At 40.8% G+C, this 25,618-nt stretch overlaps 1 protein-coding gene across 1 annotated transcript in view; it reads left to right on the forward strand.

The window, feature by feature from the left end:
• Positions 1-25,618, forward strand: part of Deptor (DEP domain containing MTOR interacting protein) — a 136,031-nt gene that overhangs the window by 38,102 nt on the left and 72,311 nt on the right. The window contains exons 2-3 of the mRNA XM_046464978.2: positions 6,296-6,474; positions 7,707-7,830. Of these exons, the coding sequence (XP_046320934.1) occupies positions 6,296-6,474; positions 7,707-7,830 (303 nt within the window). The remainder of the gene's footprint in view (positions 1-6,295; positions 6,475-7,706; positions 7,831-25,618) is intronic.

Raw genomic sequence — 25,618 nt, forward strand, 5'->3', positions numbered from 1 at the left:
CAATAAGGAGCAAAACTTTGGCAATCACTCTACCACTGAGCTACATCCCAGCCCTAGGAGCAAACCTTGGGAAATCAATTACTCTAAAAAGCGGAGATATAATATTTAATTTAATTTAATTTAATTTTTGCAGTACTGGGGATGGAATCCAGGGTCTTTTATTTTTATTTTTATTTATTTATTTATTTATTTATTTTTTGAATCCAGAGTCTTGAACATGCTAGGCAAATGCTCTATCACTGAGCTACATCCTGAGCCCTTTTTTATTTTTTGATTTTGAGACTGGGCATCACCAAATTGCCCAGGCTGGCCTTGAACTCATGATCCTTTTTGCCTCAGTCTCCAGAATAGCTGGGATTACTAGTGTGCACTACCACACCCAGTTTGTGATATGCAAATTTCAATGCTCATTTTCAGAATTCTGTGTTTCTGACTATAAAAGAAAAAAGATGGTAGCACAGTTATTGAGCACTTTTTAACCCCTGGTAACTTGTCTAAAAATATCGGTGTTCATATAGCCAATATCCTGGATCTAAAATTCTTTCTCTTTCATCTTATTTCTGCTCAGTTTTTGTAAACATGGAAAGGTACCAGGGCCTGGTGGGGCAGAAGGGGGAGTGTGCCACCCCTGTCCCACTGAGCAGGGTGGGAGTCAGTAGGCATAGAGACTTCTCCAGAAGGGCTCCAAGCTCAGGGGTCGTGAAAGGACAGTAACTGAAAGGCTCTGTTCTGTAGTATTTAAAGATAAACACTACCTAATAATTTTTTAATTTGGAAACTTTACAGGAGCTAAGACTCCTCTCTTGGCTCATAACTTATTCCTCCTCCTCCAAATTATATGGAAGCTGGTTCCACATTTCAATTTCTAAGTAAATTAGTCTTCATTATTCTTGGATTCCTGACAGACATCATGTCTAAGAATTAATGTTTTGCATTCTGCCACTCTGTGCATGTTAAAACAAATTACTCATTGTCATTGTCACCGAATTAATTAGAAGGATTCATGTGATGACTTCAGCACACTTATGTGAACTTCTTTTTTTTTTAATTAGGGCCCATTTATTTTTTTTTTTTTAACTAATGATTACAGCTCTACATGGGTACCATTTGTAGTTTAGAATTACCTGCCTTCAGGAGTTGTAACGAGGATCAATGCCCATGAAGCAGTTTTAGCTGTGCCTAGCACATAGTCGGGCACCAGTATCTCTGTTTTACTGATGCTTAGAACTCCAATGTTTGGAAGTTGATTATCACAGAATTACTGACAGTCCAAGTCTTTGTTTTGCTGAAATGACACTTGGGGGGTAAACCTGTGTGCTCAGAAAAGAACAAAGAGCTTTGTGGAATGATTTCCCTGGGGTCTTCTGGGTCTATATCTCCAGAAACATCATCCCATAACTAAAACATGACCTATTGCAAGAAAGAACTGAGCCTCATCAGTTTGCCAAGAAATACTTGGACAGTCTCTTTTTTTCTTGAAATACCCAAACCTTCCTTAGATCTAATATGAAGGTGGCTATTTGAGTTGGTTCCTGAAACTTGAGTATACTGAGCAAATATTAGGAATTAATTTTATACTAAAATATATATTTCTACCTGCTTTAATTTTTTGTTTTTCCCCCTTCTTTTATTAAAGTATTTTTTTTCAATCAGAATTTCAATTTTTAGCTATGTAATTTGTTTGTCCTTGCAGTTTGTAATTCATTTGACAACGATGATCTTACTGCAGTTTTTTTCCCTAAAAATTTCTTTTCATAATGATTTCATCTTTGAGTTCTTATTTTACTGAACTCATGTTTTTTTCAGTTTTTTTTTTTTTTAAATCAGAATAGGGTCATTTATTTCGGTTTCCTAAATTGTTTTCTTTCAGACTAGATTCTTATTTAATCTATTGCATGATCTCTTCCTTTTTTAATCTTTGTGAATTGTCATTCAATTTTGCATAGCTCTTTTTTTTCATCATGTTTATGTTTATGTTTAACACAAGCAGCTCTGTCCCTACTTTGGATATGTTCTTTTTTCCCTAATATCTGTTCTAACATAAGACAGATGACACCTCCTTGACCCCTTCCTAGGTTATCTCAAAATGAGGGGAGGGGAGGGGGGATAGGAAGGGGATAGGAAGGGCAGCAGAATACAACAGACACTAGTATGGCGTATGTATAAACGTGGCGGTATAACCAATGTGATCCTGAAATCTGTACACATGGGAATAATAAGAATTCATACCCCATTTGAATCAAATGTATGATATATGATATGTCAAGATCAATGTAATGTTTTGAGCAACTAATAAATTTCTGATGTTAAAAAAAAAAAAGAATGTTATTTCCCCACCTTGAGCTTCTCTCCACCCAGTGGGGATTGAACCCTGGATGTCTACCACTGAGCTACATCCCAGTCCTGTTTATTTTTATTTTGAGACAGGGTCTTGCTAAATTGCCAAGGTTGGCCTCGAACTTGTGATTTTCCTGCTTTAGCCTCCTGATTCTCTGGGATTACAGAAAGGTGCCCAACCTGAATTAATTTTTTCTTTTCTTTCTTGTGTGTGTGTGTGTGTGTGTGTGTGTGTGTGTGTGTTGTTGGGGATTGAACCCAGTTCCTCCTGAGCTACATTCCACTGCCTTTTCTACTAGCCCTGAATCAGAAGACAGAAAACTCAGGTTTTCCTGTTTTTGATTTTCTTTTTTCCTAAGCAGTGAGAGGCCACTTTGCCTTCCCTGGTCACTCCCAGAATTTCTTTCTTTTCTTTTCTTTTTTTTTTTCCTTAGCTGATGTTTTTAAAAAGTTATAGAGTTAAAACCTGGTATTGATACCGCCAGTTACTGGTGATGAGTCCTGCTCTCCACATGTTGAAGTATAATATTAGAGAAGCACGCTGAGGCAAGCATATAAAGCAGGGCTTATTTAAGAGGGGTAACAGGCTTCTCCCAGGAGGGAGACAGGGGCCATAGCTGGTATCCTGGTATCCCAAGAAGGTGTTCTGTCTTTCTTATGTGTCCTGGGCTTCCTTGTTCTCCTGCTGTCTTCCCTCTATCTTTCTCCTTCCTGTTCATGACTAGGCCAGGAAATGCTGCGTGGGATGGCCAAAAGGTGAGAAGCAGATGGACAGGGGAAAGTCCGCATGAAGCTCCCAGGACACTATTAATTGACGACTTTATAACTCCCTGTAGGGAGGGGCAATTCCTGGGACAGGTTACTTTAGCAACAGATTGAAGTTGCTGGTTATCTTGATAGGATAGAGGAAGGGCTCTGAAGGAATTAACATTTCAATTCCTCCATTCTCTGGATCTGACCCTTGCCTATCTGCCTGTCTAATTCTGGCTTCAGTATGGTGGTGCAGGCCTCTAATCCCAGTAATTTGGGAGGCTGAGGTAGGAGGATTGCAAATTCCAGGCCAGCCTTAGCAATTTAGTGTAGACTCTATTTCAAAAAAGGGATAGGGATGTAGGTCAGTGGTAGAACACCCCTGGGTTCAATCTGTAGTACCCAGGAGGGAAACAAATTAAGCCAGATAATTTAAAAAGTAAAGTATAGCAAAATTTTGGCTAAAAGTGGCCAAAGAAGGAAAACAGTAAAATCTAATTGCATATTTTTTCTCCCAGTACTGGGGATTGAGTGTTCTACCACTGAGCTACATCCCCAACCCTATTTTTCATTTTGAGACAGGGTCTCTCTAAGTTGGAGAGCCTGATCTCCTGCCTCAGCCTCTAGAGTCACTGAGATTACAGGCCCATGCCACAGTACCCAGCTATTTGGCTGAATAAGATTCTGTGGTTTGATTTCATTCCACCCGCTTTATAATTTATAATCTTTAAAGTTTGTATTTCCTACCCTGTCCTCAGCACATGAAATCTGTGGTCTGGCCTCAAGCACATGGACCAAAGTATTTTCTGGAAGAATCAGATAAACATGATGAGTCAAGTACTCTACATAACTTTCACAAGTAGCTTCACTAGAGGAGAAAGCCCTGAAGACACAAGAGTGCCCTCTAACATCCTAATATACCAGCTTCCATGTTTAATAAGACACATCCCAGATAATATGCAGGGTACTTAGTAGAATTTGAATTGAAGATCCAGTGAATAATAGGGGTTTTTTATTATTTTAAGTAGGTCTCATGTAACATTTGGGATATGTTTGTATGAAAATTTGTTGTTTCTCTGAAATTCAGATTTAACTGAGTTTCCTGGATTTTTTTCCTGCTTAAATCTGGCAATGCTATTCCACCACTACTATTTTATAAGCATATTTTCTGGGCCTACTAAATTCCTCCTCTTTGATGTTTTCCTAATATTACTGACATCCTCATCTCTTTTTCTAATAGATTTATTGCTGTGCCCTTTCTGTAGCCAGTCTTACTAATATGTCTTGGACTTCTAGTTTTTAGATGATAGAAATCTACAAATGGTGGGGGGCTGAGACTGTAGCTCAGTGGCAGAGTGCTTGCCTGGCATGTGTGAGGCCCTGAGTTCAATCCCCAGCACCCCATAAACAAACTAAATAAACAAAATAAAGATATTGTGTCCATCTACAGCTAAAAAAAATTTTTTTAAATATGGAATTTACAAATGATAGAGCATTGTGAAGTAATTAAGCACAATTAACATTTATCCTCAGTTTTTTAGTCCTTAGCCGAGGATCAGTAATAAAGTACACAAAACAGCCTTTTAGTGACCAAAATAGATGTCATACATTCCGTGCATGACGTGCTTGTTCTCTTTATTCCTAGATGTTCATGTCAAGCTTTTGCTCAAGATCTTTGAGTTCTACATAAATATTTTTACACCAGCTAGCTTAGTGGACCATGGCAGAACAGAAGCAGGAGATTAAGGGAACTGTTGGAGTTCAGGAACAAGGACAGTGATTTGCATGACAGCAGAACACAGGAGGAGACCAGAGAATGAAAGACCTTGTATCTGACTCTAGGAAGTTCTGGGACGACTGGGTGCAGGAACAGACAGCTCTAAATGCACCAGTTTTGCAACTTTCAATGCCACAGAGCCATCAAACCATTCAACTGGAGGATGTTTTAGGATGATTTTGGTATTAGATACCTAATTAAACTTACTTAAGCATAAAGGTATGTATTAGTTCATGTAATTAAATCAAGGTTAGGCGGTGTCTTAGCTTTTGCATTGCTGTGACCAAAATACTTGACAAGAATGACTTAGAGATGGAAAAGTTTATTTGGGGCTCAGGGTTTCAGAGGTCTCAGTCCATGGACCTCAGACTCCATTGCTCTGGGCTCAAGATGAGGCAGAACATCATGGCGAAGGACCTAGCAGAGAAGAGCAGCTCAGCTCATGGCAACTGGGAGGCAAAGGAAGAGAGGGGAAGGAGCCCGGGGAAGATGCACCCTTCCAGGGCAGACCCCTGGTGACCTCCCTCCTCCAGTCATGCCTCCCCTGCCTACAGTTACCACTAGTCAGTCCATTTAAACTAGGGTGGAATTATTAGTTTCCAGTTCTCATAATCCAATCATCTTACCTCTGAATGTTCCTGAATTAACAGTAGCTTCTGGGGATACTTCCTATCCTAATCACAACAGTTGGTTTCATGAACTTCTGAATTCAGTGCTCAAAATTCTTTGAAACATTTCCCTCCCCCACCTTTTTTGGGTACCAGGAATTGAACCCAGGGGAGTTTCACCACAGAGTCACATCCCCAACCCTTTTATTTATTTATTTATTTTAATTTTGAGACAAGTTCTCACTGTGTTATCCAGGTTGTTCTCAAACTTAAGATCCTCCTTGCCTCCGCCTTTCATTTCTTCTGTATTTTCTGATGCATGAGTCTGCTGCCTCAAAGTTCCTAAAAGGCAGGTGGTAGTCACTCATGAGTATTTGTTATAAGAATGGAGGAGTGAAATTATGGTGGACCCTGAGCAATTTGTGATGGAGAGAAAGTACCTTGTTTCAATAAGTTTCTAGAGTTTTTATTGGTGGGTTGAACCAATAACACTAGAGGTAGATGGAGAAAGAGGGAGGGAGTAAGGTAAAGTAGAAGATAAGAGAGCTTTCTTTGATCTCCTGAATGGCTAGAGAGTTGTAGGTTGGCCTTGTGGTTTTTTCTTCTCACATTTACCTGTATCATCTCTAGATATGAGGGTGGAATCACCTCCTGGAGCCTTTGAGCTCTGACAGTAATGGAAATCACCAACTGACATGAAGATATTTTAGTAGGACTCAGATGCATTTAGAACTTCTGTTTTGTTAACTTCTCTCTGGGATTGGTTTAATTATTCATGTGGTCTTCCAAATTACTAAAGTAAATTGTTCATTGTTTTTTCTAGACTCAGGTTGCATGAAGAAAAGGTCATTAAAGATAGACGACATCACCTCAAAACCTACCCAAACTGTTTTGTTGCAAAAGAATTGATTGACTGGCTGATTGAACACAAAGAGGCTTCCGATAGAGAGACGGCAATTAAGCTCATGCAGAAATTAGCAGACCGGGGCATTATTCATCATGGTGAGTGAGGTGGCCACAGTCAAGGTGACTTGAGAGGAAAAATAGGGCTAAATCTTTCATGAATTTAAGAAATGCGAAAAGAAAAAGAAAAAAGAAATGCATATATTACTTTAAGTTGTCTCTTGTGTACCTCTTCCCAGTTGCATTCCTGTCCTCCTGCCGAGAGGTATTGGCTTATTTCCATGTACTTTTTTATACTTTTCCTTTCTATGTATACATCTCTTAAGTAGCGTGTCATGTTGTTTTAAGTGTTTTGAGCCATTATAAGAGTGCATGTTTATTCTTTTGTGACTCGAACAATACGCTATGAGATTCACTCATGTTGATAGTATATCTGTTCATTTTGCTGCTCTCGTACACTTATCCATTCCTCTGTTGATGGAGATCCAGGTTGTTTACGTTTTTGCCATTTCTCTCAATGGTTCAGTTAACCCTCATGAACACATTTCGAAATCTCTCAGCCTCGTTTGGACCCTTGCATGTGCTCCTCTTCTCAGGGCTGGGATACCAAGCCTCTTCCTTTTTGCCCAGTTACTACTTACTCTTCAGATTTCCATGTACAGACTTTTCTAGGGAGCTTTGTTTCCCCAAAGTTGGGGTCCTGGGTTCCTGGGCACTGGTCTCTCTTTACCTCTTTTTTGTTTGGTTGGTTTTTTCCCAGTACTGGGGATCAAAAACAGGGTTGCTTTACCAGTGAGCTTCATCCCTAGCTTGTTTTGTTTTTTGAGACAGGGTCTTACTAAGTTGCCCAGGCTGAATTTGGACATGTGGAGGCTGGCCTCATACCTGTGATCCTTCTGTCTCAGCCTCCCCCTGGGATTACAGGCATGCACCACTGTGCCTGACTCTCCTCTCCCCTTCATGGCCCTGTCACACCATGTTTTAGCTCCATGCTGTCATTTCTCTCTGTCTCACTAGATTGTGCATTCTTTGAGGCTAATGTCTGCCTTAATATTGTCTTAAGAAGAGTCTGTAGAATAAATGATGAATTTTGTGAACCTCTTAATAGATAATAATGATGATGATGATGATAGCTAGTCAGACTGAGCACTTACTGTGTACCAGGTATCGTGCTAAATGCTGTGCATGTATTTACCCGTACAGTAGCCATTTGTGTGCTTGCAGAATTAGGAAATGAAATGATTCTTACTTAGCAACTTACATCACTTGAGTAATTAAATACAGAGTGATTCGTTTTCCTCATTTGCTTCTCTGTGCATGTTGTGTTTCAGTGTGTGACGAGCATAAGGAGTTCAAGGATGTCAAACTCTTCTACCGCTTTAGAAAGGACGATGGCACCTTCCCGCTGGATAATGAGGTGAAGGCGTTCATGCGAGGACAGAGGCTGTATGAGAAGTAAGTGTGTGGGGACCCCGAGCTGTCATCCTGACTAGTAGAGAGAAGCAGGGCGGTCTTTCCTTCTGTTGACTTCAGCCTGGCTTCTCCACGGGGGCTGGTTACATAACTGTTCCTTTTAAGAGGAGAAAATGCGATCACCCATTTGCTTTTCTCTGCCAGAAGTTAAGTTGATTTCATAAGGTTCTTAATAAAGAATGAAGTCATCTTTTCTATATTTAAGTCAATTTAACAAAAACTCCAAAAATGAAAACAAAGGATGGGGTTTGGCGCTCCCCTTCCGGTGAGGCTGGTGCCCTTTACCATGTGTGAAGAGGAATACTGCTGCAGCAGCAGGAGGCTCAGGCTTGGAATTAGCTAGAAAAGTAGAGTCAAGGGCAGGGGAAGATCAGGGCTCATCAAGAGATACTTGAAGTAGCAAGAACTTAAGTAGCATAATGTCTACAGGAATCATCTTTCTACTCTCCTTTTATATATATACACATACACACACACCAGGGATTGAACCTGGGGCACTCAACCACTGAGTCACATCCCCAGCCCTTTTTTATATTTCATTTTGAGACAGGGTCTCATTGAGTTGTTTAGGGCCTCACTTTTGCTGAGGCTGGCTTTGAACTTGTGGTCCTCCTGCGTCAGTCTCCCGAGTTGCTGGAATCACAGGTGAGTGCCACCATGATCATTTTTCTGCTCTTCTGAAAATGATTCTGTTGTTGGATCTTGAACCCCCAGGAGTCTGTCTCTGAGCTGACCTGCTACTCTATGGCTTCTTCCTCATTCTACCTATCTTTTTTTTTTCCCCAGGGTAACCATTAGAGACAGGAGTGCAGAGGACTTAGCTCAGGGGTAGCGGGTGTGTCTAACATGTGCAAAGCCCAGGCTCAATCCCCGGTACCACCAAAAAAAAAAAAAGCAGAAATCAGAAGCCATGCCACATCCCAAGTGTGTAGCTCAGATGTCTGGGACATAGGAAGACCCCATGGGTGACAGCCATTCCCGATGTGAGCTCAGTATTGATGACTACCCTCAAATCTGTCCTTCCTGTGCTATGTGCTCTGTCCGACTTCTGTTTGCCTGTTTCTGTGCTGGTCTTGTCTCACTGTTTTTGGTTGGTGTTATATTTTATTTGTTTTTGGTACTAGGGATAGAACCAGGGGTGCTGTACCACTGAGCTATATTTTTTCTTTTCTAAGAATGGCCTTGAACTTCAACCTCCTGAGGCACTAGGGTTACAGGTGTGTGCCACCACATCGAGCTTGTCTTACCATTTTATATCCCAGTATGCACTAGCTCTTCAGTCACTTATTTTTTAACTTAAAGTGTAGAAAATCCCTCATCTCCCTGACTCACCTGAAGTTGAATGGAAGGATCCACCAGCACCTCTATTGGAATATTTGAGCTTCTACTTGATGTTGTTTTCTTTCACTTTCTTGGTTCCATTTATAAAATTCTAAGAGGTATTAGATATTTAGATACCAAAACTTCAAACTACGATTCTGTGTTGCCAAAGCCATTCATGCCCTCTCCCTGCCGCTTATCCTTTGAATCTGGATATCCACACTTTAGGACAAGTATTAGCAGCAATTTTAAAAGTCTAGAAGAAGGGTTAGGGCTATAGCTCAATGGTGTAGTGCATTCTAGCATGCAATGAGGTCCTAGGTTTAATCCCCAGCCTTATAAGGAAAAAAAAATGTGAAAATGTCTGGTGTCAGCTTTTATTGATAACATGAAGATTACGATGGCAAGATAATAATAGGAGTTAAAGTTGTTGACACCTTCTAGAAAAGAGACTCCAGCCTCACCTCTGTTGCTTCTCCTCTCATCCTATGTATGCATATTCACATGCATATCTCTGGACCATCCGAATATTCTGTCTGCCTTCAGGAAATATATTTACTCATTGATTATTTAACAGATCTATGTTGAGCCTTTACCCCATGCCAAGCACTGGAAATGTTCCCTGAGCTGGGCTTGGTGGCCACATGCCAACTTGGGAGGCTAAGTCAGAGGATTGCAACTTAGAGGCCAGCCTCATCAAGTTAACAAGATTCTTTCTCAGAACAAAATAAAATAAAATAAAGAGGGCTAGGTATATAACTCAATGGTAGAGCATCCCTGGGTTGAACCCCCAGCACCTCTCTCCCCACCCTGCCACACACAAAAGGTAATGAGGCACAATGCTGGTGGTTGTCACTGTTAGAAAGAAAAGTAGACTTACTGAAGGTGGTGAGGTGTTTTAGACAGGGGGGTCAAGGAAAATGTCCCCAAGGAGATGCCATTTGAATAGCATGAGTTTTGCAGATGTCTGGTGGAAGGTGACCCAGGCAGGGGAACAGCAAGGGTAGAGTTTTTTGGTTTTGTTTTGATTTGTTTTTGGATACCAGGGATTGAACTCAGGGGCACTCGACCACTGAGCCACATCTCCAGCCCTATTTCATATTTTTTTTTAGAGGCAGGGTCTCACAGAATTGCTTAGCACCTCACTTTTTCTGAGGCTGGCTTTGAACTTGAGATCCTCCTACCTCAACCTCCCAAGCCACTGGGATTACAGGCATGTGACACTGCACCCAGCTGCATGAACTTTTTGATGGGTTCTTCAATATTGCTGTGCTTTTTCTGTGTGCACTTAACTTTCCAGTCATTAATATTCAGTGTCACAATATCTAAGGAAATTTATTTCTTCAAATTGCTTGTGAAACTAGAACTAGGAAAAAGTAATTTAATAAGTGCTTAACCTTGGATGACCTAGCTGCCTCCTAGCAATCCTTGGCAGTCCCTTCTGGTGGCTGGAACACACCTGGAACAAACTTGAGGACCTTTGGAACTGACATTTCTGTTTACCTATTCTATCTGTTATTTTTAGCATGTATATTTTATGCACTTTTCTTGTTTTCTAGGCTTTTTGTGAATTTTGTAAGTTTTAGATACCTTTTTAAAAATAACATTAGAAGTTGGAGGTGGAGATGTAACTTGGTAGAGTACTTGCCTACCATACCCGAGGCCCTGGGCTCAGTCCCTAGCTTCTAAAAGAGAGAGAGAGAAAAAAAACAACCATATGAATAGTTAGTTTTGTTTATAGCTCATTTTTTCAATTATTCTAATTTTTTAGTATTGACATTTTGTTCCTACATTCTTTTTGTTCTTTTTTATTTGTTTTTTACTTGTAGGTGGACATAATAACCTTTATTTTGTTTTTGTGTGGTGTCCAGGATCAAGCCCAGTTCTTCATGTGTGCTAGGCGAGTACTCTGCCACTGACCCCCAGCCCTAGCCCCAGTTCCTACATTCTTTTCAGCAGAATACTTATTTGGGATATCTCTTACATTTATACATGAAAGATTTGCAAGATGTGTCCCTTTTGCTACTTTCCTTCTGAGATCCTAACAACAGATATTTGCTGATTGCTGACTGTGTATCAGACTTCCAGACTAATCCACTTTACTTAATTGTCATAACAATACTGAATTAGATGCTGTTGTTGTCTGTTTTAAGAGTAAAATGTGACAGGGAAAGTTAAATCTCTTATCCAAGGTCATTTCAGTAGTAAATAACAGCTAGAGCCGAGACCCTAACCTCTTTGTCACTAGGCTATTAATAAATCCTTTATATTTCTATTAGTAGAGATTAGATGAATGAAATCAACATTGACTTCAACATACAGCTTCCCTTACAGAAGGATTTGTAAGTTGTCAGGGTTGAGAACTTTCTGTAAAACTTCACTAAAGATAGACCAGGATGTCGATTTGGGGAAATGAGAGCCAACTCTTTCTCCTTCAGGGTAGGTCTGCAGGGCATCCTGGAAATCTGATCAAGGCAACAGCAGCGCCTTTTATTTGCAAACTAAGTTCCTTTAAGCACTCTTGCTAGATTACTTCATCTGAACTTCCTTACAAAATGGGGTCATGACCTCTTCATCTTGCTTTGAGAAGGAGCATCAGAGACCTAAAGCAGTGAAGTCATTAGATATGAGGTGACACAGCCTGAGAGAACAGAGGGGGGCCTGTACCCAGGGCGGGGGCAGTGCCTGCTGCTGTCTGCACCCTTCCCACCAACTCCGAGGGACCGAGGGACCTAGATTCGAGGGACCGGCTGTATTGCCTGTGTTTCCTCTTAGCTCTTCTTTTGCTTGTTCTGTTATTAATGGGACTTTGAAACTCAGTGGTTTCTGACTGAGGTTTTACTGAACTATGATGATTTTAGGGTGCCCTGGTTTTCTACTCTGTGGCGGTGTCTGCTGTTTAGTTGAACAGAAACTCTGTTTTGAAACTAAAATATCAATCACTGCTGGCTCTCCGTGTTTATGTCCCCCAGTTACCTTATATCAAGGATTCTGGAATGAGTGACAATAAAGAGTTCAGAAGCTTCCCACTGTGATGAGAGTTATAGGGGAGAAGGAGACAGGAATCCTCCTGCATAATAAGTGACAGTGAAGGTGGGCTTTGGAGTCATAAAGCCCTGGTCTCCAGTCCCAGACATACATATAGCTCTGTGACCTTGAGCAGGTTGCTGTGGTCAAGACTCTAATCTGCTGTCTTCAATGACCGTATGGGCAGAATCCAGAAGGGACAGTTGGGAAGATTATATATGAGATTTGTCTGTACAGTATGTGGCATGGAACAAGAGATTAAGAATTCCTACCTGCTCTATTAGAGTAGTAAATAATAATATAAATAAATGATACCTGTTATTCTTGGTTCATCATGTCATTATAAGATGCAGCCTAGTAAGAACCCAGGAGCCAGGCTGCTTGGTTGTGGATCTTGGCTTTGTGCCTTGGAGCAAATAGCTTCACCTTCCTCTGCCTCCATTTGCCTGTCTAGTAAATGGAGGTACTGATTGTACTGACCTCATAGGCTTCTTAGGGGATAAAGTGGACCAGCATGTACAAGCACACAGCATAGAGCCTACCCCCAAGTGGCGTGCATGCTGCTGCTCATCTGCTACCAGCTTGGGAAAAAGAGAGAGGGAGTGCACTGGGTTGATGCCCCAGCTTGTCATTTTGAGGAATTCATCTAGGTGCATTCAGGGCAGAGTGCACTTTCATGAACACACACCACCTGCGTGCACTATGGCCTCTGGATGGCTAAGCGTGCAAGGAGTGAAGTGGAACACAGCCTCTCTCCAGGAGAGCCTTGCCTGTCCACTGCATTGCACATGGGCGTGTGTACCTAAGACACCCAGCACACAAACAGAAGGCACATTCTCCCCAGAAGTACAATTTTTAGTTTTCAAAGGAAACTTTTGTTAGCATGATAAATATGCATAACTTAAAAAAGCAGCACTGAATCTGTGTATGCTGCCTTCAGAGGCTAGGAGGTGTGGTGCATCCTCTAAACTGCAGAACTAGTCATTTAGCGGTTGGCAAAATAGATCTCTTTAAGAGAAACACTGAACTCTAAATTATCAAGTGCTGGGCTGGGGTGCTCACCTAGCACACATGAGGACTGGATTTTAATCCCCAGCACTGCAAGAAAAAAAAATACTTTAAAAACATATCAAGGGCTCTGTATACTGATTAATAGAATTAGCTATAAAATAGAACATGACTTTGAGGTACCGTTTGCACTTTCCTTACTAAATCTAGTAGTTGAAATGCACATTTTCAGCTAACCATGATTTCATCTTTAAACTTAGAGGAGATATCTCCATTCTTATTTGACCTCAGTCTTCATATGGAGTTAGAGCCCTTCTAGGGCTGGTTCCTGGAGACATTTGTCTAGTTTTTCATCCAAAGGGCCTTAGTAGCAGCAGGAGTTTCTCTGCAGCCCCTAGTGGTCCATTTATCCTGCATAGGGGTTTAAACCCAGCTGAAGACTTGGTTTAAAGGGCCGGTATGCCATCAGATCTTTGCATTCCCACTGCTTCCTTTATGCTCTCTTCCAAGGACAGAAGAGTAATGAAAGAGAGAAGCTGTATCCAAAGAGCAAAGCCCCTTGTGTGTTTTATCTTATCAGAGGTTTCTCCATCATGTGCCCCAGTAACATTCCTTTGTTCTCTCCCAGTGCCTGGCACAGTAAATATTTGTTGAATGAACAAAGGACTCTCCATGTTGTGACAGCTATGAGCTGCTGATCTTGTAGTGTGAAAGAGCCACAGAGAGCTGGCTTTTAATGACAAGCAGCAGCAGCAGCCAGAGGTTTAGCTTGCCTGGCTTCTTAGAGTTGACAAAGCATTTTACGCATTATTTATTTGATGCCCTGTACAATTCTGTGAGCTGTATACCCAGCGGGCATAACCAATCCTGTTGTAAATGGGAAGCATGAGCTATAGAGAGGTTTAATAATTGATATAGACCCTGAGAGGGAACTGGAATTAAAAATAAAGGTCTTTAAGCTTTCCAGCTATTTATTCCATTTTGTTCTATTTTCAATATGGAAGTGGTTTGTTTATTGTTTTTTTTTTTTTTTTTTTGTACCAGAGATTAAACCCAGGCACTCTTTACCACTAAGCTACATCCCCAGCCCTTTTTATATTTTATTTGGGACAGGGTCTTGCTAAGTTATGGAGGGTCTTGCTAAATTGCTGAGGCTGGCCTTGAATTTGTGATCCTCCTGCCCTAGTCTCTGGGATTATAGGTGTGTGCCATATGTTTGACTTGTTTTGTTATTTCAAACTGAAATCCCAAGTTCTATAACTTGATTTAATTTGATTCAAAACAAATGAACAAAAAAATTTGTTGGTACCGGGGATAAAACCCAATAGCACTTTACCACTGAACTATATCCCCAGTTCTTTAACTTAAATTAAAAAAAAAAAAACTTTTACATTTTTAAATTGATTTGTTTAAAAAAATTTGATACAGGGACTCACTAAGTTGCTGAGACTGACCTCAAACTTGCCATCCTCCTGCCTTAGCCTCCTGAATTGCTAGAATTACAGGAATGCACCATTGTTTTGAGTCTGGCTTGATTCAAATTTTATCTTTAAATATTTTAAAACTATTTTGCAAACTATAATACATTTTCTCTTTTTTTTCAATATTTTATTTTTTGGTTGTAGTTGGACACAATACCTTTATTTTATTTAATTTATTTTTATGTGGTGCTGAGGATTGAACCCAGGGCTTCCAACGTGTGATGCAAGCGCTCTACCGCTGAGCCACAACCCCAGCCCCAATACATTTTCTAATATGTGCATATTTGCATTTTACTTGTGCTACCTAATTAATTAGTGGTTTAATAGAATCTCCTAATTAACATTTTCTACCTTCTTAGGTTTAAGTTTCCTAAGGTTACAATGTTAGTGGGTTAAAAGCTATTAGGTTTTGTAACTATTTGTGTGACCAGGAATGATTTTTTTTCTTCTTTTTTTTTTAAATTTGGTGTGGGGATCTAACCCAGGGCTTTGAGGCAAGCACTCTACCAACTGAGCTATATCCCCAGCCCTCAGGAATGATTTTGATAATGTGTACCTAATGTCAAGAACTGATAAGAGCTGGGCTCGGTGGCACTGCCTGTAATGCCAGTGACTTGGGAGGGTGAGGCAGGAGGATCACAAGTTCAAGGCCAGACTTAGCAATTTAGTAAGGGCTTAAGCAATTTAGTGAGACATCAAAATAAAAAAAATAAAAAGAGCTGGGGATGTAGCTCAGCTAAAGCACCCCTGGGTTCAATCCCTAGTACAAACAAAACAAAAAACTGTTAGGGGTCTGACCTTTTACTTGCAAGCTACCAAATTTGCCTGACATTTCTTCATGGATACTGTAGACGATAAGAAACCCCTGGGTCAGGACAAAGATACCTTATTATTCTTAGTAATAGCAGTAACCAGAGTATCATCATTTTGTTGACTTAGTTCTCAAACCTTAGTTCCTACAAAATAGCACAATGAACTCCGGGAGACATTGCACACCCTGTGGGTTTCGTGATAGAAGAGGAACCCTAAGCTTCAAGGACCTGAATTTTTATTTTTTATCATGCTCTTCTTCAGACCCACCTGCCCTCAGTTCCAGAAGGAGATATAACATTGTTGCTTCTTTGGCAGAGAAAAATCTACTTTTTTTTTTTTTTTTTTTTTTGCTCTAGGGAGAGCCATAGTCTTCCAAGTCTATTCACTGTATAAGCATCCTTGAGAAGCTAGTCTGGAACAAAAGCTGTTAGTACTTCTGTTTGTAAAACATAAAAAAATGAGAGAGATTCATGGAGAATTATCTCTCAACAACTACAACAAAATGCAAAAATTGAATTTTGTAGCTAAACATTGGGATAGAAATGCTTATGCCCCTACTCCTCTTCTTATTTCTATATTTTTTCTGTTAATCAAAAATGTTTTATAGGTTTAATTGTTTAACTTGTAGTCTCAGCTACTCCGAGGCTGAGGTAGGAGGACCATGTGAATCTACAAGTTGGAGAAGACCAGCCTAGGCAATGTAGTGAGAGCCCATTTTTTAAAAAAGAAGAAGAGCCAGGTGCAGTGGCACATGTCTGTGTTCCCAGCAGCTGGGGAGGCTGGGGCAGGAGGATTCCAAGTTTGAGGCCAGCCTCAGCAATTCAGCAAGGCCCTAAGCAACATAACAAGACCACATCTCAAAATAATAAAAAAAGGGCTGGGGAGGTAACTCAGTGGTAAACCATCCCTGGCCCCAGTAAACTCCCATCCCCCCAAAGTATTTTTCAGTCTGAAGCTTTTACTTCTCAAAATTTCTTTAGGTTCAGTCTAGTAGCCATAAGGAATACTGTTTAATAATGGTGAATGATATGCAGCTTAATGGATTTTTAAATGAGCTGGAGGAAAGTGTCCATCACTTGGCTCACACCAACTCCTTGCATCTGGTTTTGGAAATCACATTTTCCTAGTAATACACCTTCCCCCTGCTGTGTAATATATGGCAATAATGTTAGAACTTTGTTATTATGCAGATCAGGCAACAGGCCAGCTGTGCTTGTCAGAAGTCATCAGCCCTAGGTTGTCATCGGTAGATTTCTAGCTCTGGTTGATTATTTAGAAGTGACTTGATTTAAAGGTAAACACACTGCTGTTCAAACAATGGCCTGGACTTGTTGACAGTAGAGATTGACTGTACTGGTAACTTCTGCTAAATTGTCCTAATCCTGTGTAGTGTCAGGGGTACAAACCAAGTTTCTGTAACATTGATTTTTTCCAGTCAACCTCTAGAGCTACTTTTCAACTTGGTAGAATGCAAAATACCATTTAAGATTCCTGAGCTGGAGAAGAATGGGTCAGAGTTCTTCTTCTGCCACTTAAGACAAGACATTTGTCCCTCCTGAGTCTGTTTTTTCTTCTGGGATCTAGAAAGAAGATGCCCATTCAGAGGCTTGTTGTGAGGACAAATGTGGTCAAGTCCAATGGAGTCTTACTAAAGCAGGACCATTAGGTTTCCGATATGTAAGGAAATATATAGACTCAAACGTATCCTGTTATTGCCAGGTATGGGGGCACATATTTATAATCCCAACTACTTAGAGACTCTGGTAGGAGGATCGAAAGTTTGAGGCCAGCCTGGGCAACCTAGCAAGACCTTGTTTCAAATAAAAAGGGCTGACGATGCAGCTCAGTGGTAGAGCACCCTAGGTTCTGCAAAACAAACAAACAAATAACAACAATAAAAATTCCTCTAGAACTGGATGTGGTGGCACATGCTTGCAATCCCAGCAGTTTTGGAGACTGAGGCAGGACGATTGGGAGTTGAAAGCCAACCCCAGAATTTAGTGAGGCTTTAAACAACTCAGTGAGACTCTGTCTCTAAATAAAATATAATAAAAGGGCTGGGGATGTGGCTCAGTGATTAAATGCCCCTGGGTTCAATCCCCAGTACTAAACAAACAAACAAACAACCTTCTGTTACCCAAGTTGCATCAAAACCCAGCCTTTCTACAGTAGAGTTATATTCTACACGATGTTCAGCCTGTATATGGGACATTTCTGTCTGTCTTCTAGATCTATTCTCAGCCCTTTCCAAGTTTCTGTGTTCCCAGGAGGCTGGCATATATGAACAGCTTTAACAGGCCTCATTGTCTTCTGCCTCCTGGTTTGTCTCAGTCAGTGAAGGGACTAGCAGGACATTCCTGTTTCCTCTGTACTATCAAAGGCCACAGCTCTTGCCAGGCAGTCCTCTCCTTATTCTTATCTATCCTCTGTGGGCTCTGGATACCCTACCTCCACCTGTACCCACAACCCTTGGGCCTAGAGTTGTTAATGGCTGCCCACCCAATCTCCGAGACTTGAACTTTATCATTCCTCCTAGTTTCCCTTAACCCTTCCCATAGCTTTAGTAGTTCCTGTATTATAAGCCGTCTTCCATTAATCATTGGTATGATCTTTTTTTTCCTACTGGGACCCTGATTGACAAAGCCTGTGAGACTCACTTAGGGAGTCAGATGAGTTCTTATCTCCTTTCTCTAGGAGTTGACAGGGAGGCTGACTTGCCTTCCCCCTATAAATGGAAAAGTTACTTGATCTTTCTGTGTTGTTGTTTGGATAGTGTACTACCTGTAATATCATAGTTGAACCTGACACATGGTACTCTGAGTGGCCACTATCTGTAGAGGAGACGTTCTGTATTATGATGAATTATTCTGGCTCCTTTCCCCTCTGCTGTGTTGCCCTGGGTGCCAGCCTGCCACCATCTCTCCAGGGTAACTTGTGTTTAATATTTCAGTCTCTCCAGCATGACTGAAAACCTCTTTGAGGGGAGAGACCTTGAAACCTTACTCCATGATGAGATCTCAATACCCAACACAGGGCATGTACTTCTAAATGCTGTTGAAGAGATGAAAAGACAAATGAATGTTTGGTCATTCTTATTTAGAAAAAGAGTCAATGGGCAGCCTCTTTCTCTCTTTCCTAAACTTAGGGATATTCAAGTGTAAATAAGATGGCATGTAGATTTTTACTATTCTAGCCAGGCATGGTGGAACATGCCTGTAATCCTAGCAACTCAGGATTAAGTTCAAGGCCAGCTTTAGCAATCTAGCAAGGCCCTAAGCAATTTAGCAAGCTCCTGTTTCAAAAAATAAAAAGGACTGGAGATGTGACTCCAGGTTAAGCCACCCCTGGGTTCAATCCCTGGTACAAAAAAAAAAAAAGTTTACTATTATAAGATCATTCTATTCATGTTTATTAATTATAGCTTCTGATTGTATATATTTGGAAGATATTATTTATTCAGAACTTCTGTGTTCTACACACAATCCTTTTGGGGGCAGGTACCAGGGATTGAACCCAGGGGCACTTAACCACTGAGCCACATCCCCAGCCTTTTGTATATTTTTATTTATAGACCAGATCTCACTAAGTTTCTTAGGACCTCATTAAGTTGCTGAGGCTGGCTTTGAACTCACAATCCTTCTGCTTCAGCCTCCCTAGTTGCTGGGATTACAGGTGTGCATTACCATGCCTGGCTATAATCCTATTTCTTACACATAATTTCATTCAGTCCTTCCCTTACCATCTAGTTTACTGGTAAGGAAAGTGAATTTGAAATGGGCTAAGTAACATGCTTATGGTCTTCCAGTTACTGGCCAAAAGTTGCTCACAGGGCTGGCTCTTTATTTTCCCATAATTGGCATTCAGTTTTTCAAATTTTAATTCCTGGCAGTGAACCTGCAGAGACTGAATACCATGTCCACCATGTTGAGTCCAAAGACCCCAGCTCTCACTGAGTGTTGGTGGATTCCATCTGGAAGAGATTTAGAACCATGGAATCCTTTCTAGACAAAAATCACTCTGGCTGAATCAAGGGGGAGGAGGCAGGGTGAGCCCTCTATGGTCAACAGGCTGCAACAGAGAGCATACACACAAAGCTGAAGTGAGGGTGGGACCCTCTGAGAGAAGAGGCACATTGGCATAAAGTAAAAGGGAATATCTGGGAGAGATACCAATGGAGCCCTGGCTGGGAGTTTCTAAAGACGGAGGCTCCCTTGTGTGATGGCTTCTTGTTAAGTACAGAGATGGTTCCAGGAGGTATACTTGCTGCATTGTTTTTCTTGCTTTGTTTGCTAAATGAAAACATCCCTGCTTAATTAAGGTCCCTTCACACACAGCTTGGGAGGGAAAATGAGGGCATTGTTCCACCAAATGGGAAAAGCACCAAATTGACAGAAAGCACTTATTAATTTCAGAGCCCCTAAGAACAGTTTTTCATACCCTGAAGAAAGAACATCCAAATAACATTTTTAACTTTACTAAAGTGAATTTCTAGCTCAACTGTAAAGTTAAATGTATTGAAATGTAATATCCACAAAGTCTACAGCTTAGTAAATTTTCATAAACTGAACACACCTGTGAGACCACCACCTGGATGGCATTTAAAAAAAAATGTCCTCTGTATTCTACTGTGGCCCAATAAATATCCCAAACAAAATTACCTTTGGCATCAGCATTCGAATTCTCTAGAATATAAAACTTACTTTTAAGTAATTTAACTTTGCCTTTTCTCTCTTTCACCCATCACAAGACACCACCCTCCTGCAGATACCTGGACATGGTCTTCTGGCCAGTCTGGACTGTTTTCAGCCTCTGTAAAAATCAACCCTTGGGGAGGGGCATGTGTGTACTTGTATCATTGCTCATTGCAACTGTGTGCCAGGGAGTATGGTAGATGCTTGAAACAGATTATCTCTAATTTTTACAGTGACTCTGATAAGTATTATTGTCCTCATCACTTTGAGAAGAAGTTTACTATCCTAGAAACCAACTACAGCTTGGAAACCACAGTTCTGAGATTTAAATCTAGGATGGCTTCCCCTCGTCTTTCCCTCTCTGGAGCTGTGTGTGTTGACAGGCCAGTAGGGAGGAGAAGGTAATCAAGTGGATCACCCTCACTCCCTTCATCTGGCCCTGGGGTATTGATTTTACTCATTTTGTTTCTTTTCTGCCTAAAACAGATAGATTCAGAAATAACTGAATCACATCCTGCTTTTGTGGATCCTGCTTTTCCCTCTGGTCATGCTAAGTGGTGGCTGAGCATCTGCCCACACACCAGTGGCTCTACTTTGTGTTTCTTTTTCCCATTTCCCTGCACCAAGATAAGCCATTGGTGCTTTGGTGCTGATGACCTCTTGCTGGGTTCCAGCCAGAAGGACAGGTCAAAATTCCTACTGAAAAAAAAAAAAAAATCCCAGCATTCAGAGAATGTGTGTACTCTGCTTCTTCCAGATCTTCCAAAGTAGGAACTTTGCCTTATCTATTGTATTCCTAGTGAACAGCACGGGGTCAGGGTATCTATCCAGTAAATGCCTGATACATTTGCTGAACTGAAAAGCAAGATTGCTGTAGTGGAAAGTAAGAAGGTGACTGATCCCATCATGCAAAAGGATCTTTATGCTGTCATTTTTTGGTTTTGTTTTGTTTTTTGTACTGGGATTGAACCCAGGGGCTCTATACCAGCTCTTTTTTTTTTTTTTTTTTTTTTTTTACATTTTTATTTTGAGACAGGGTCTTGCTAAGTTGCTGAGGCTGGCTTGAACTTGCCTGCACATCTTCCCAAGTCACTGGGGTTACAGGCATGGGCCACCTTGCTCAGCTCCTCTTTGCTATTCTGATGGACACTCCTGGGCTCAGCATTTTTCTGTGGCTCTTCTCACCTGTAGGGTAAGAAGCCTTTCTGATCTAATCACTTTCTGGTACCCATGCATCCTTCTCTCTGCCCTCCCTTCTTTCCCCTCCCCATCCTTCCCTGACACCTTGTCCTGATTTTCACTCCTACCAAGAATTTGTACTAACTGACCTTGACTCTGTGCCCTCTCCCTGGCTCCCAAGGTCATTCTTGGAGCTGGAATGCTCCCTTTGGCAGACTTGGTTATTTTATTCTCTTGCTTCTCCTTTCTCCTCATATAGACCTCCACCTCTGTTAAAGCACTTATGTGCTTGTCATAGGTTTGTTGATGAGGTGGTGGTGATGGTGGTGCTGGGGATCGGAACTAGAGCCTCACACATGATAGATAGGCACTCCACCACCAAGCTACACCCCAGCCCCTGGCACATGGGTTTTTAGTGTTTGCTGCCTCATACAAAAGTAAGCAACTTAAGGGTAATGACCATGATTTTCATTGCTTTAACTCCTGGGACACAGAGTTAGCCCAGTAAATATCTGCTTCATGAATAGAAATGATTTTTAACAGCTTTTTTTGAGATATAGCTTGTATATTATACAATTTGTTCATTAAAGCCTATAATTCAATGGTCTTTACTATATTCACAGATAGGTGAAACCCCATGCCCCTTAGCTGTCACATCTCTAATCCTTCATCCACCTGCCTCGTCCCTAGTCAACCACTAGTCTACTTTTTTCCCTATAGATTTCTCGGTTCTGAACATTTTATATGAATGGAACCATGTAAGGTATAGTGTTTTGGGACTGTCTTTCTTCACTCAATGTTTTCAGAGTTTACGTTGTTGTATGTTTCAGTACTTCTTTTCTTTTTATAGCCAAATAATATTCCATTGTACAGATAGGTGACATTTTCAGTTTTCCTACTTGATGGTCATTTGAGTTGTTTCTTTGGGGCCATAATGAGTGATTCTATTATGAGCATCTCTGTGCTAGCATTTTCTGTAGGTAGATGTTTTCATTTCTCTTGGACATAAATTTAGCAGTAGAATGACTACGTCGAATGAGTAACTATGTTTCATGGTTTGAGGAACTGTGGAGATCTCTCTGAAGTGGCTGGGCATCTTACGGTTCCCACAACAGTGTAGGAGGCTTCCATTTCTTCAGTTCTTGCCAATACTTGTTATTATGTAGCTTTTTTAATCTAGCAAAATAATGGATGTGAAATGGTATCTCCTGAAACCAGGGGTGCTTAACCAGTAAGCCATATCCCCAGCCTTTGTTGTTTTTAATTTTGAGGTAGCAAAACTCCTGAAGTTGCTTACCGTCTCATTAAGTTGCTGAGGTTGGCCTTGAACTTGTGATCCTCCTGTCTCAACCTCCCGAGCCACTGGGATTACAGATGTGTGCCACTGATATCCAGCATCTCTCTATGTACTTATCGGCCATTTGTGCATCGTCTTTGGTTGGTTCAGATCACTTATTTGCTGTTTAATTGGGTTATTTATCTTTTTATCATTGTACTCTGTGGCTTCTTTGTCTATTCCAGATACAAATCCCTTATCAGAGATATAACCTGAAAATATTTTTTCCCATTCTGTGACTTATACTTGCCTTTTCGTCTTTTCACTTCTCTGCTGGTTGTTTTTGTTTGTTTGGTTTTGTACCAGGGATTTTGTTTTGTTTTTGTACCAGGGATTAAACCCAAGGACACTCTATCACTGAGCTATATACCCAGCCCTTTTAGTTTTATTTTGAGACAGGGTCTCATTAAATTGTGAAGTTCTCGCTAAGTTGCTGGCCTCAAACTTGCCTCAGCTTCCCAAGTCTCTGGATGACAGGCTTCCATCACTGAGCTCCCCTAAGCCACACAAGTTTTAAATAATGATTATCCCAGTTTAATTTTTTTTTGGCATGTGTGCTTTGGTGTCAAATCTAATGTTTCTTTTTTTTTTAAGAGAGAGAGAGAGAGAGAGAGAGAGAGAGAATTTTTTTAATATTTATTTTTCAGTTTTCGATGGACACAACATCTTTATTTTTATGTGGTACTGAGGATCGAACCCAGCGCCCCACAGATGCCAGGAGAGCGTGTTACTCTTGAGCCACATCCCCGCCCAAATCTAATGTTTCTTTGCCAAACTCAAGGTCATCTCAAGGTCATGAAACGTCCCTCCCCCCCCCCCCGCCTTTTTTTTTTTTTTTTTGGTAAAAGTTTTATGGCTTTGGCTCTTACAATTAGGTCTTGAATCTATTTGGGGTAATTTTTAATATATAATGTCAAGTGAGGGTCCAAGTCTGTTCTTTTGCATGTAACTAGTTGTTTCCTCACTGTTTGTTGAAAAGACCATCCTTTCTCCATGAGATGATCTTGACATTCATCAAAACTCAGCTGACAGCCAGGCATGGTGGTGCATGCTTATAATCCCAGCAGCTTGAAAGGCTGAGGTAGATCCAGGATCTCCAGTTCAAGGCCAGTTTCAGCAACTTATCGAGGCCCTAAGCAACTCAGTGGACCCTGTCTCTAAATTTAAAAATACCCCGAAGTAGGGGTGGGGGTGCTGGAGATTGGCTCAGTGGTGGAGTGCCCCTGGATTCAATCCCCAGTACCCAATAAACAAACAAAACAAAACTCAGCTGACCACAGACTATCAGGATAATGATTTAAAAGCTATCTTAAGAGAGGGAGTTTTATGACTGCACAAGAAGGTGATTGACTAAGGAGAGAAGGGTCTCTCTCTCTCTCTCTCTCTCTCTTTATTGGCACAGAGGATTGAATCCAGGGATGCTGAGTCCCATCCCCAGGCTTTTTTATTTTTTATTTTGAGACAGGGTCTCTTTAAGTTGCTGGGGCTTCTCTAAGTTGCTGAGGCTGGCCCCAAACTTGAGATCCTCCATTCTTAGCCTCCTGAGCCACTGGGATTATAGGTGTGTGCCATGGCTCCTGGCTGTCTTCCCTTTATTTGTTTGTTTGTTTTTGGTAAGGGGGTTTGAACCCAAGGACCCTTAATCACTGAACCACATCCACAGTCCTTTTTATATTTTTATTTAGAGACAGAATCTGTCAAAGTTGCTTAGGACCTGTTAAATTACTGAGGCTGGTCTTGAACTCACAATCTTTCTGCCTCAGCCTCCCAAGCTGCTGGGACAGGTGAGTGCCACTACATCTGGCTATCTTCCCCTTTTATACGGCTCCCACATGCTGGGTCCTCTAGTCACCTCGCCTCTTCACTTGTATAAAGATGGTCCTGTTGTCCTTGTATTGAGGTTCTTTTTTTCTTCCTTTTTTCAATATGTGCACTCAATTTTTATCACTTTCTTAACTCTCTTAAATATGCTGATTTATTTTCTCTCCTTGGTATTGTATTTCATTTTTCTTCATCACTTTACCTTACACCTCCTTAATTTCTTCCTTTACCCCTCATTTCTTTCTTCATTTTGGGTGACAGATCCTCTGATGATGACGAAAGCATCCAAAATAAATAATGGCCGTGTCTCTGAAAGAGCTTTTATAAAACTCAGCTTTCCTTGATAGTTGTTCGAAAGGCTTAGGAAGGTTTGGATTGTTTGGATTCAGGGCAAGGGTGCTTGGTTTCTCTCCTCTTTGTGTAATTTATTGGTTATGAAACCACAGTTGAATGTAGCCTTTTCAAATAGCCCTGGACTCAGAATCTGCACTTGGCCTCTGTCTAAAGCTGATTCAAGTTCTGAAAATGACTGTTAAGACAACATTAAAAACCACAGGGAATGTGGAAATCACAGCTTAGGTTTCATAATCTCAGTCTCTTTATAACATAAAACCAGTACTAAAACGTTCTTGGTTTTCTTCCAACTAATTTAAAACAATAAGCAAAGAGGAAGGGATATTATCTTTCAAAGATAATACTTTCCATTACTGTTTCTTATGGTTTCTGCTTAGTATTTGTCACTTGATAAGAACATGTTTGTGGAGCATCTAATGTATACCTCTTCTCTGAGTTTAGTTTTCTAAGAAATAAAATCATTTAAGTCATGGTATCTCACCTTTAAGAGCTTCTAGTCTGGCTGGAGGGAGGGGTAAAAATAGCATATTGAAAATTGAACCAGGCATGGTGGCAAGTGCCTGTCATCCTAGCAACTCAGGAAGCTGAGTCAGGAGGATTGCAAGTTCAAGACCAGCCTGAGCAATTCAGTGAGATCCTGTCTCAAAATAAAAAATAAAAAGGGCTGGGGATGTGGCTTGATGATAAAGCACCCCTGGGTACAATCCCCAATATAAAAAAAAAAAGAAAAGAAAAAGAAA

This window comes from Marmota monax, unplaced genomic scaffold (assembly GCF_021218885.2).
Source record: "Marmota monax isolate L192 unplaced genomic scaffold, Marmota_monax_Labrador192_F-V1.1 WCK01_AAM20220418_F8-fsc00003, whole genome shotgun sequence".
NCBI lineage: Eukaryota > Metazoa > Chordata > Mammalia > Rodentia > Sciuridae > Marmota > Marmota monax.